The 12,618-nt window shown below is 34.7% G+C and overlaps 1 protein-coding gene across 18 annotated transcripts in view; it reads right to left on the bottom strand.

Annotated features, from left to right (window-relative positions):
* Positions 1-12,539, bottom strand: part of LOC106114805 (gastrula zinc finger protein XlCGF57.1) — a 33,128-nt gene extending 20,589 nt beyond the window's left edge. For 3 of the 18 annotated variants that reach the window (XM_013308186.1, XM_013308152.1, XM_013308158.1), the window contains exons 1-4: positions 12,074-12,533; positions 11,006-11,174; positions 10,392-10,517; positions 9,464-9,664 (exon numbers count right to left, since the gene is read on the bottom strand). In XM_013308186.1, coding sequence (XP_013163640.1) covers positions 9,464-9,664; positions 10,392-10,517; positions 11,006-11,174; positions 12,074-12,226 — 649 coding nt within the window. In that variant the 5' untranslated portion in view covers positions 12,227-12,533. Of the gene's footprint in view, positions 1-159; positions 1,462-2,225; positions 3,560-3,869; positions 5,253-7,423; positions 7,427-9,463; positions 9,665-10,391; positions 10,518-11,005; positions 11,175-12,073 lie in introns of those variants that run through there. The other 15 variants (XM_013308138.1, XM_013308180.1, XM_013308207.1 and 12 more) reach the window with 12 other exon arrangements.
* Between the last annotated feature and the right edge of the window lie 79 nt (positions 12,540-12,618).

The raw sequence follows: 12,618 nt of genomic DNA, 5'->3' as shown, positions 1-12,618 counted from the left end.
AAGAACGGCTTTACCGATATGCCTGAAAATTGGTGAGGAGGTAGCTTAGAGCCAGGAGACGGACATAGGATACTATTTATTCATTTTTATTATAATTTTTTCGAATGTATGCCTTAAAGAGCTGCATTTTATTTTAACTTATCTATATATTACGTTTTTTATATATCCACGCGGACGGAGTCGCGGGCGACAGCTAGTTTATAATATTAGTAACATTGTAAAGTATATGATAACCCTGAGGGAAATAAGACCTCCGAGGTCCTTTTGTGCTCCATCTAGAGATATAAATCTATGTTCCAAGTATACTAAAATCGATGAAATAATTTGTTACAATTAAAAATTTATTTCCTATCTAACAATAAATTCACGTATCCGTCTTTAAAAGACTAACCATTAGTTTGATATTTTTGTTCGTTTCAAAATTGACGAGATCTGGATGGTATGACTTCATATGCGTCTTCCAACTAACTCTTTGATTAAATTGTTTATTACACAAATCGCAACCGAATCTCTTCTGTTCACTATGTATCCACATGTGTTGCACCAAATTCTTCTTTCTCGGAAAAGATTTCGAACAAACGGTACAATGGAATAGTTTCTCTTTAGTATGTACAACTCTGTGTTCTTCCAAATTACGTTTTGTAGCGAATTTCAACCCACAACACGAGCACACATAATTATCATCAGTGTGTGATATTTTAAAATGTACCCTATATTTTTTCCTATCTAAAAATGTTTCCCCACATTCAAGGCATACATGGGACCTTTTTGGTGTTCCGTGAACTTGTGCTAAATGCGCCTGTTTTAATGTCCAAGAGATGAATCTTTCACCGCAAACATTGCACAAATGGGACCAACATTTTGGTGTATCTACCAAATGTTGTCGTTTCGCTTCCAAGCTACTGAATGTCTTTTTACATTTCCTACAAATACGCGCTTCACCTGTATGCGAGTAAGTTATATGGTGTTTTAAAGTCGTACTAGTCGCGTAAGATTTACCACAAGCGTCGCATGTATATTTCAAAAAATGCGTTTGTATATGCCTACTTAATTGTCTGATACAGGGTGATTTCAATTTACATATTGCACATAAAAGACGATCCTTTTCTAGTTTGAAGGGATATACGCCTATTTCATAATTCGTATCAACTTTCTCTTGATGCACATCTTTCAAATGCTTTGCTACATCAATGATTGTATCGAAGCTTAGCAAACAGATGCGACATCGCAGTTCTGTGCAATCAACCTTTATATAACCTTCATTACAATGAACGAAAGCCATTCTGACATGGAACGTTTGATGTTCTATATCCATGTGCTTTCTATATTCCATAGGATCGTCACAACTCTCACCGCAGTAAACGCACACCATTGCATCTTCAGGAAGCCTGAACGGGTAAGCTGTTGCAAATTTCACAACAATCTCGGCGTTTCGTCTCGCGATGGTATACGGATCATTGTCTAGAACAGAAAGAAATGGCGTTGATCATTCTGTTTGTCCTCTTCTTCAGATATTTTTCTTATTTACAACTAAAATATCTACTCCCACGTATTCAGTTCACCATCTTATATTTGTAATAAGATTCCAATGATTTTCCCATGTATATGAAACCGACATGCATGTATGTATGTAGAAGCAAAAGAGGTGTTAGGAGTGCGCCAAATCTATGGTCTCTGCTTACCCCTGTGAGTTACGGGCGTGAATTATGTTGTTTTATAATTTAATTTTTCTATTCAGATTTTATTTACAGTAAGATTTATTATTAAAATACAAAGGCTATACTTAGCTAGCACACATATTTGTCGAATATGTTCGTATACGTCAGATATAGACCTAAAAATTTCGGTTACAATTTCAAAGATAAATAAAATCGAATGCTAGTTATAAATGCCATTAAAGAACCTAATTTTAAATCTGTACATCAATTGATTAACAGTGGAAGAGCCCGCTTTAACATCTTCGCACGAATCGGCTCGGCTCACCCGGTGAAATAACACGACACAGAAGACAGGCGTGAAGTGGAAGAAATTCCGCGTACAGTCTGATGAGTGTGCGTCCCGGAGGCCTAATTTAGTCCTCTTTCCCTTCCCACTTTTTTCTTATAAGGAAAGAATGGAAAGATGAAGTGGGCCTCCCGGATGAGAGGACGCATGGAAAGGGAATATATTTTCTTTCTGTGCATCCTCTCCTCCGTCGATTAAAGGTAGGCAACGCATATGCATTTGCGTACGTCTATGGGCAACGGTCACTTCGCTATATCAGCGATTTCAGGCTCCCGCTCGCTCGTTTGCTACCTTATGATCATCACATCACATTCAGCCTAAACCTGTCCACTGCTGGACGTAGACCTCCCCCATCGATTGCCACAATGCCCGGTCCTGTGCCGTCCGCATCCAGTGCACTCCCGAAACCTTGACCAGATCATCGGTTCATCGTACCTTATGATATAAAAAACAAATTGAATTTTCCAACTACATAGATTAATAAAATTACAAACATTGCAATTTCAAAAATTAACTAAGTCAGGATGATATGATTTCATATGACTTTTCCAACTGACTCTTTGATTAAACTGCTTTTTACACGGTATACATTCAAATCTCTTCTGTTCTCTATGAATCCACATATGCTGTTGCAGGTTCTTCTTTCTACCAAACAACTTCGAACAAACGGTACATTGATATGCTCTCTCTCTCGTATGTGTTACCCTATGTTCCAATAAATTCCTTTTAGTATCAAACTTTTGTTCACAGTACGAGCATTGATAACCATTCGTTGTATGCGTCACGACGAAATGTGTCCTATACATATGCCACTTTCCAAACTCTTGTCCGCATTCCGGACATGTATACGTCTTAGGAGACTGTTCGTGAACGTCTGCAAGATGAGCAAATTTAGCCTTCCTGTTGGGAAACCTTTCGGCGCATATATTACAGCATAACGGCCAACATTTTTTAGAAGACAATACATGTTCCCGTCTTGTCTCACAGCTGGGAAATGATTTTTTACAGCGCATACAAACTTTCAAATCACTATGACCGAATGATATATGACGAGTCAGATTCTCTTTATTGGAATACGATTTTCCGCACGTCTCACATGTATATTTATGATAATGACAAGTCGTGTGTCTACTTAGTGACCTTAGGCAAGGCACTTTTCTACTACATATCGCACAGACCCATCTCTCAGCGCCAAGCTTGAACATCTGCATACCAATCTCAGCGGACAGATTCATTTTGATGCTATGAACATTAACTAGATGATTTGCAATCGAGCGGAGATCATCAAATGCTAAAGAGCACAATCTGCATAAAAGATTTTCACAATCAACTTTAAGATATTCATTATAATTGTTATATATATGAGCAAAAGCAGTGTCCACTTTGAATTCTGCATGCTCCACATCCAGATGAGTCCTGTAATCTTTTGGATCGTCATAACTTTCGCAGCAATACACACAAACCATTGCATTGGCTGGTAATCGGAATGGATATACCGTTGTGTATTCCAAGACTACCTTAGCGTTGAGTCGCGCCTCGAGTAACAGATCGACCTCTAGAACAAAGAAAGATTCTTGGTGACTAAGCGATTAAATTAGACGAAAACAGGCTTCGGCAAGGGCTCGATAATTATTATGGATCCGCAGTTTTTCAAGTTAGTAACTATGGTATTTTAAACTTTAAACACCGTTGAAAACATAAAATTAAAAAAAATATTTCGAACTTAATAGTTCGGTGCTGTTATGTAAGATATCTAAAACCACTTGATCGTACATTTATTTTAACTATTATTTCTTTAAATTCACGTATTGTGTTACAAACTAATTATTATTTCTTACTGTGAAATAAGAGGTATTGCCGTCAAAAAGAAAATCATTCCGTTAATATATTTTATTTAAGAATCAATACAGTTCAAAATCTTATAAAACCAAATATGCTTCGTAAAGCTTGCCTCCTTTATTGAGTCCGTATCCAATTGTTCCGTTAACAATTTCAAAAAACCATACAATTAATTATTTAAAATATCACAATCTAATACTTAAAACACATACTGACCAAACATGATAGCTTGATAATGAAACAAAGACAAAAATCACATGATATATTACTAACATAATCGCGTACGGTATAAGCCCCTAACCCCTAACCTTAGACCCCCGTCAACTTAAATATCAATGGTTTTAACTGCCATTAGAGAAGTAACAGCCCGAGCAGAGGCTCCTGAGGGAGCACTCGAGTCTTGTTAATCTTATAAGAGGTTCAGGCTAAGCGCCTTCTGCCCTCAACCTCCTCAAGTACGGTGAAGCTGTAAATGCCTCTTCAAGTCAAACAGTGACTATTCAGTCACAAAAAAAAATAGAGAAATTGGTTTTTCTTCTAATTTCATTATGTGACATGTTTTTTCATATGCCTATTCAATTTTGAGGGGCTGGAAAACTTAACACCACAATGGTTACAAATCGCGCAATCTACAGAATGAGCTTTCTTAAAATGATCGTAAAATGCCTGTCGATGTGTGAACGTTAATGGACATCGTAGACAATTATATTCATTCCTTACAAATCCATGAGCTTCAGCCATATGTCTCTGTTTGTATTCATAACTAGGAAATCTTTCAGGACATTCTAAACAGCAATGAGTCATACAACTCTTATCTGTTCTTTGATGTATTTGCTTAGCTTTCATAGATGGAAATATCACTTGACAACGTTTACAATATGCTTTATATTCATTCTCATGTTTCGATCTAACGTGGGTTAACAGACCTGTAGACGCAATGTAACTCTTCCCACATACATCGCACACAAAACTTTGAAAGTGTGTTAATGTGTGTTTATTCAGATGTAGAAGGGATGGTAAATTTTTATTACAAACGGCACAATTCCAATTATCCTTATCAAGGGTGAATGGCATAACACCGAGTGGTGATTCTAAAGCAATATCTTTTGAATGCGTCTCTATTAAATGAAGTCCCATTATTTCCAGAGTCTTGTATTCAATCTGACATAATCTGCATTTCATATTAGTGATATCTACTTTTACGTATTCAGATTTTGGTAGTTTAGCAAAGGCCATATGTAGAGAGAAGGGCTTGTGCTCGTTAGCCATGTGGACCCTGAACTGCTCAGGGTCCTGGTAAAGGTCCCCGCAATACACGCAAGTAACACTCTTCACGTTGACACGAAAGGGACTCGCTGTAGTATATCTTATGATAATCTCTGCATTCCTCCTCACAGGATCACATTTGTCTAGAAAAGAAAATATCTCGTTGTGATTTCCGTATTTTCCATGTTCTTTCTAGATGATTCGGCAGATAAATCATGTTACGAGTCAGTAGCAATAAGGAACTTTCTAGATAAATCACCAACGATCATGCATCGATATAAGTATAGTTATAGATGAGAGCAAGCGAGAGGATATCCCTCTCGCTTCGTAAGAGTACACTGACTTACTCAACTATCAACGCATAGCCAAAACGTCTGGGTCTAAAGACTTGAAATTGCTGTTACTAAGTAGGCGACTACTAAGAAAATATTTTTCGTAATATATCCCCAAAATATACAAAATGGGGGTCCAAATTTTGTATGGAGCAACGTTACATCTATTCAAATTCAAAACGTACCATAAAATACCTATAGCTCCATACAATCAAATGCAGAATGCCCAATTAACAGTAATCGTATTTACCGTGAGTTTCCAAGATCAAAATTAACGTTTCAAAAATAATGATATTTATTTTGTCAATGACAGGGAAGACGATATGTTCTATACAGAAATCATAGTCTCAGAAACCAACAGTTAATCTTTAATATTGTCTATAACAAAAAACATTAGACTGTTTACTTACGTCGATAAAATTTCACTTTAACGTATTTCCAAATCGCATTGACGTAAAACGAAAACGGTTACATCTCTTAAGAACTTTCATAATGTTACACATTTGGTTAGATAGTATCTAAACATCAAACACCTAAACATTTATATAGTTCATATATTTTTTAATTTAATTTTAAAGAACTACATCCGATGATGCACCGACCGGAGCCGTTTATTTTCAACGTATATGTTATTTCCTTATATCAAAAGATTCACATCAAATAAAATAAGCCGATATAGTACAGACAAATGCCACAAAAGACAACTGCCGTTAGCAATCCGCTCCCAAATCAAACTGCCCCTGCACCGCGCGTCAACAAACAAATAAGTATTGGGGGAAAAATATTTTGAAAATGCCAATATGTTAATTTACAGAAAATCGTGTAGACTTTTGTCATTGAATACTAAATAAAGATATTCTTTGAATTTAATTTCAGTTGTGTTAAAGTTTGGTATAAGTAAAGATAATAATTGGTCATATCATTGCGATATGAAGAGTTCAAAACACGTATCGTATTAAGAGTTGTGGCGACCTCTATCCGCTGGACAGGCGACTGTTTGAAACTAGCAACATTTCTTCGGATACAACAGTACGGATTTCCGAATTTCGAATCCCGCTATTCGACTATTATCGTAAACCATGTTCTAGCACAAGCATAGAGCTCAATTGAAATGGTACAAGAAATGTTAGTAAATTAACAAAAATCTGCTAGTATTTAAAGAAAATAACCTAATAATATCCAAGTTTCTAAAACCGCTAGATTCAGCGTCAATACGGGTTTCAAATAGGCACAAAATACCATATATTATAGCCTGTCCAGTCGAATATAGTAAGGTCAGTGAAATCATATTAATTTGTTTTAATTTCATCAAAAAGTACATTATATAATCAATTCAAACCAACTAAAATACTTGCAGATCACAAAACAAATACACATTTTGTGTAATATCACATTACATTAAAAGAAAATTGCTACAAGTTTGGTGATTTGCTAAAAAACGTCATATGAATTTAGTCAACTGGTATATAAGAGTCAAATTTGTACTCCATTATGACCACGACCACACAGAAGACAGGCGTCAAGTGGAAGCTATTCCGCGTTTCGTCTGATGAGTGTGTGTCCCGGAAGCCTAACTAAGTCCTTTTTCCCTTCCCACCCTTATAAGGAAAGGATGGGAAGTGAAAGTGGACTTTCCGGATGAGAGGATGCATGGAAAGGGAAAATATTTTCATTCTGTGCATCCTCTCCTCCGTCGATTAAAGGTAGGAAACGCATATGCGTTTCATTATATTCATATGCAATTGCGTGTGACTATGGGTAACGGTCACTTCGCTATTTTAGCAATTTCAGGTATAATATAAAAAAATATTGTACTCCATTATGAGAAAATTTCCTCACAAAATAGGACATCATCAAAATCAATGTGGTAAAGTGGAAAAGGTATATTAAAAAAACCTTTCGATCAAAAAAAAATTCAAAATCGTAGCACCGGGGTGGAGTTACGAGATAACACACAAAAAACATACAGACGAATTGATAACCTTCTTTTTGAAGTCGACTAATAAAAAATATAGTAAATTTCCACCAATAGGAGACAAATTAGCTTCCCACCATTCGAGTGTTATCGTAAACCATATCCTAGCACAAGTATAGACCTTACTTGGAATTATACAAGAAATATTAGTAAATAGACAAATAATCTACTAATATTTCTAAAAGAAAAAGAAATCACCATTAATATATCCGTAAAAACCAGTTCACTAAATTCAAAGACGTAACACGAAAGTATCGTATGGATATGCCTTTATCTATATTAATTAAAAAAATATATAAAAAACAAAATAATACTTACCTAAAATCTTGAATCTTCACAGCAAATGTGACAATTTGTCACAAGTAGTAGCTACAATACGTAAGAAAAGGAAAGTCTGATTTTATCTTACTAATATTATAAATGCGAAAGTTTAGATTAGTCTTTCTCAAAGTGTGCGATAACGCCCCCTTGTGGGCGCTGCAGGTCTCAAGTTGCGGGTTATAGTAAAAGTTTCGTTTAGAATTCTCCGTTAATATACATATATAGGTCACAATAATTAATTAATTTAATTTGAAGTTATAGTGCTTTTTAAATATGTGAAAATATGGGGACGTTAAAAAAATATTTATTCTCAAAGTGGGCAGTAGACAAAATAAGTTTGGTCACCATTGCTTTAGATGGATGTTTGTTTGAAAGTATTTCCAGTACAGCTGCATGGATCTTGATGAAATTTGTCTTACATATAGAACATAGTCTGGAAGAACACATTGACTACTTATTAAGTTGTTTTTTTGGAGCGGATGGAGCTACGGGCGACGGCTAGTTACAATGTATTTGTTAAAACATCTCGTTTGTTGATTTACTATACAAATTATACAATATTACATCATTTCATAATTTAGATTTGACCTGATTTTAAATTTTACTAATATGCTATAAATGCTAAAGTTTGGATGTATGTATGTTAGCAGGTAACTCCAAAACAGGTAGCTGAACGAATCTAGATGAAATTTAGCACAGATACCTAAAATAGTCCATAGGTTGGGAAGCTGAAAATAAAAACATCTGAAAATCTCCACCTATATCAAAAGTAAACACAGGAAAATCACACAAAAAATACAAAATTTATAACACACAGAAAATACACAAAGATTTAAAAAATACAAGACTGATCAAAATATGAAAAACAATTTCAATTTTTTTTTAATTTAAATAAAATTATTTTATAGTAAAGACATGTCCATACGATTCTTATGTCTACACTAACATTAACATGCAAGTCACCATTGACAGATATTTTATTGCAAAATATAAAAAAAAAAAACAAATATTAACCTAATAAGTTTTAAAAAATTCCATTGAAAAAATCACTATTGGCAAGTTACACTATACCCGGGTGACATAGCTTGGATTTTTTTTTTATTCCACAGGGAAAAAGTCATGGGCAACTGCTATATGATAATAAAACACATACCTCAGATTATCTATAGCTTCCCCTTAGGGGAAAGATACAAATGAAATGACATTTGTAAAAATTATTTGAGTCGTCCAAAATTTGAAACATCAAATGTTTTTCATCATAAAATATTAAAAACAAAACTAAATTTGAGATATAATATAATATTAAAATCAACAGAATAAAATCGTTAAAAAACATATGCAATAAATTATCTGCCAACAAAATAATCAGACAAAAAAACTGCTCTGAATGCCAAAAAAGTCATTTCAAAACGAGCCTGTAGCAGGCGAATAGCAACAATCATCAATCGATTAAGTGCTATTATATTTACACAGGCGCGAACATATTTTTTAATTTGCGATTTTTAAATAACCATAATTTACTTTTTTATTATATTATAATCAAAACACCTAAAGCATTTCTTTATTAATATACAATATTTTTTCTGTTCATCAAAAGAGTTTTAATAATATCACACCTTCATAATACAGGTAGTAAAGGGTTAAATTCTGGACTTTCCTACATATATTAAATAAAGCATTCAAAACAACTTTCTTTATCCAATTGAAATTCAAATTAGATGCTTACCTTTTTTTTTCTTCTCCGGTTTATCTTGATTAGCTGTCGCTTTTGTGTCTTTCTTCTGTTTAGCCTTCTTAACTGGTGTGGCTTTAACTTTAGTCGTAGACTTGCGTTTCTCAGCCACTTTGGCGTTATCAATCAAATCCAATAAATCCACAGTTTCTTTCTTTGGTGTTTTTGCGAGTTTTGTTAAGGGTTGATCATCTACTAGAAGCAAAAGTTTTATTATAATTTAAGTTATAAAATATTAACGAAATCTAATTGATAGCCCAAGTTGGACATGAAAGGCCTTACAATTACAGATACAAGAGAAAATACAGTTAAGATTTATCATCATCATCAGCTCACTATACATCCCCACTGATGGGCTCGGAGCCTACCTTAAGTAAGGTGATTAGGCCATAGTCAACCACATTAACCCAGTGCGGGTTGACTACACACATATCTTTGAATTTCTTCACAGATATGTGCAGATATCACAATGTTTTCCTTCACCGTAAAAACATCAAACAAATGTACATATGTAAATCGAAAATGGCAATACACATTGGTACATGCCAGGATGTGAACCCGGGACCAGCAGAATACAAGTCAAGTGCTGAAACCCCTGAGCCATTAATGCTCTATTTACATCCACCAAGTTGTAATATGTAAAACCTACTTACTCATAGTAAAACAAACATGACAAGAATCTTGTAATTTTAACCATCTATTGAAATTCTATGTCACTAATACCCAGTACCAAGTCAATGTTACTAATATTATAAATGCAAATGTCTTACGAATGGATAGATGTTTATTAGAAGATATCTCCAGAACATATGCATAGATTTTGCTGAAATTTGTCATAGATGTAGAACATATGCTACTAAGTTTTTAATTCCGCACAGACAGTCACAGACGACAGCTAGTAAATCTAAAACAGAATACTTACTATCATCATCAACATCATCATCGTCTGTGAATCGTGATGGTTCAAAGTCATCATCATCACTATCCTTTTCTAATTTAACAAGCTCAATCTTCACCTGCTTCCCCTTTAATATAGATTCCCGAGACACTGAAAATTTACAATATAGATAAACAAATCTTCAATCTATGACCCCAAAGGTCCCATACCCCAAGCATCAATAGCCTTTAGTTAATTGACTTAACGAATTTCGGATCGCGAGGTCAGCGGTTCGAATCGCGCTGTTCGACTATTGTAAACCATGTCCTAGCACAAGCATAGTTGAAATGTTATAAAATGAGTAAATTAACAAAAATCTACTAATATATTTTAAAAAAGGAAAAAAGGAGGCAGAAAAAGCCCATAACCACAATACAAAAGACAGGTGTGAAGTAGAAGCAAGCATTTCATTTGAAGTTTTCCTTCACCGTAAGAACATTGGATAAATGTACATATGCATGCAAAACATTGGTTGCCAGGATTCAGGCCTAAGACCTGCAGATTGCAAGTCAAGTGCTTAACCCCAGAGCCACTAACGCTCTTAGCTCTAATTATTGTTTACTGTATAATAAGATTTTAATAGGATTTACTACACTTACCATCTTCAGCAACAATACCAGAGGTACTGGGGTCCAGGTGTTGTAGAAATGTCTTCTCACACTCCTGCACTTGGCGCTTGAAGTCAGCTGCATCACGTAGCCGTGATATACAAGGCTCGCAGATCAAGCGACTGTTACTGTTTGGTCCACCCGATTGTGAGTAAGCAATCTAAAACAAATGTGCCATATTACTATACTAGCTGTCGCCCGCGACTCCATCAGCATGAATTTATGAAAAAAACTTAATAAGTAGCCTATGTATTCCTACAGACTATGTTCTACATGTGTGCCAAATATCATCGAAATTCATTAAGCCATTCTGGAGATACCTTCAAACAGACATCTATCCATCCATCTCAACTTTCGCATTTATAATATTAATAAGATTTGTATTAATAGCAGTGACTTAAGGGATAAGCACTTGATATGTAATCTACGGGTCCTGGGTTCAAATCCCGCCTACCACTTTGTGTTTCAATTTATCTTACATTCTTACAGTGAAAGAAATCATTAAAAAATAAAAAAAAACTTCTTTATTATGATGCTATTTGCTGATATTTGGCAAGAAATTCAAAGATATGTGTAAAGTCAATCCGCACTGGGCTAGCATTGACTATGGTCAAGTCACCCAACTTAGGGTAAGCTCCGAGACCCTCAGCAGGGACATATAGTGAGTTGAAGATGTGTTTTAATATAAATTACAATCTCTGTTTTGTTACCCACTGTTAGAGGAGTTGGAATGTTCCAACCAATTGCTAAGAATATTATTTTTTAAATTGCTTTAAAAGTTATTAAATTGTAGATAAATGTAGTACTTATTGTAACTCGATTATGGTACTATAGTTGATTTATAACAACATATAACAAAGCAAACGTTTTATTTCCCAGAATTTCGAATCTATAATTATTGATTTTATAATTCGGCTACAATGAGAATGTCGTAAACCTGCGCAGTTGTTGAGACAACAAAGAGACTTCCGAATTTAGAGGGGTATTACAAACAACATAGAGAGAAAATGGACGCCAACTAGATATGCAAAAACTTTACTAATTTAAATATGTACTTACAGTTAAATTCAATGTATCGGCAAGCATTTCAGCGTATACTTCACGTTTTCCCATCCAGAAATACTCGGTAGAAATGTCTTTGTAACAACCTTCTGTGAGACAACACCGACATACGGTAGGGCCCGGTCGCCATTCTGATGTTTTTGCTTCCATTTTCAGTAACTTAAGATACTTATTTTATGGAAATTATTACTATCACATACTTTTACTACTAACCTAACTGATGTAATAAATCAATTTCAACTACTTTTCGCCTGCCCATAACAAAATCTACAATCAGATGCCATTGAGAAATAATGAATCTCAGACGCCATAAAAGCCTAAACGAAACGCCAACTGACTGCAAGCTTAGTGATGTGCGTTGCTAGTTGAATCAACCGTGGATATCCTTTCAACGTATAACCGTTTTCACTTATCTAGTTAAATTTAACGTAAAGACATTGATCGTCTTGTATTATTTTTTTCGCTGCCAGTCTTCGCCTCTTCTTTTATTAAATGTTATAGAAACCCTGCAAATAGCCGACTAAAACTGTTTCTATTATTTT

Source organism: Papilio xuthus, unplaced genomic scaffold, assembly GCF_000836235.2.
Source record: "Papilio xuthus unplaced genomic scaffold, Pxut_1.1 DF829660.1, whole genome shotgun sequence".
Lineage (NCBI taxonomy): Eukaryota > Metazoa > Arthropoda > Insecta > Lepidoptera > Papilionidae > Papilio > Papilio xuthus.
Note: the sequence above shows the minus strand (reverse complement) of the source record. Positions and strands in the feature narration are given on the sequence as shown.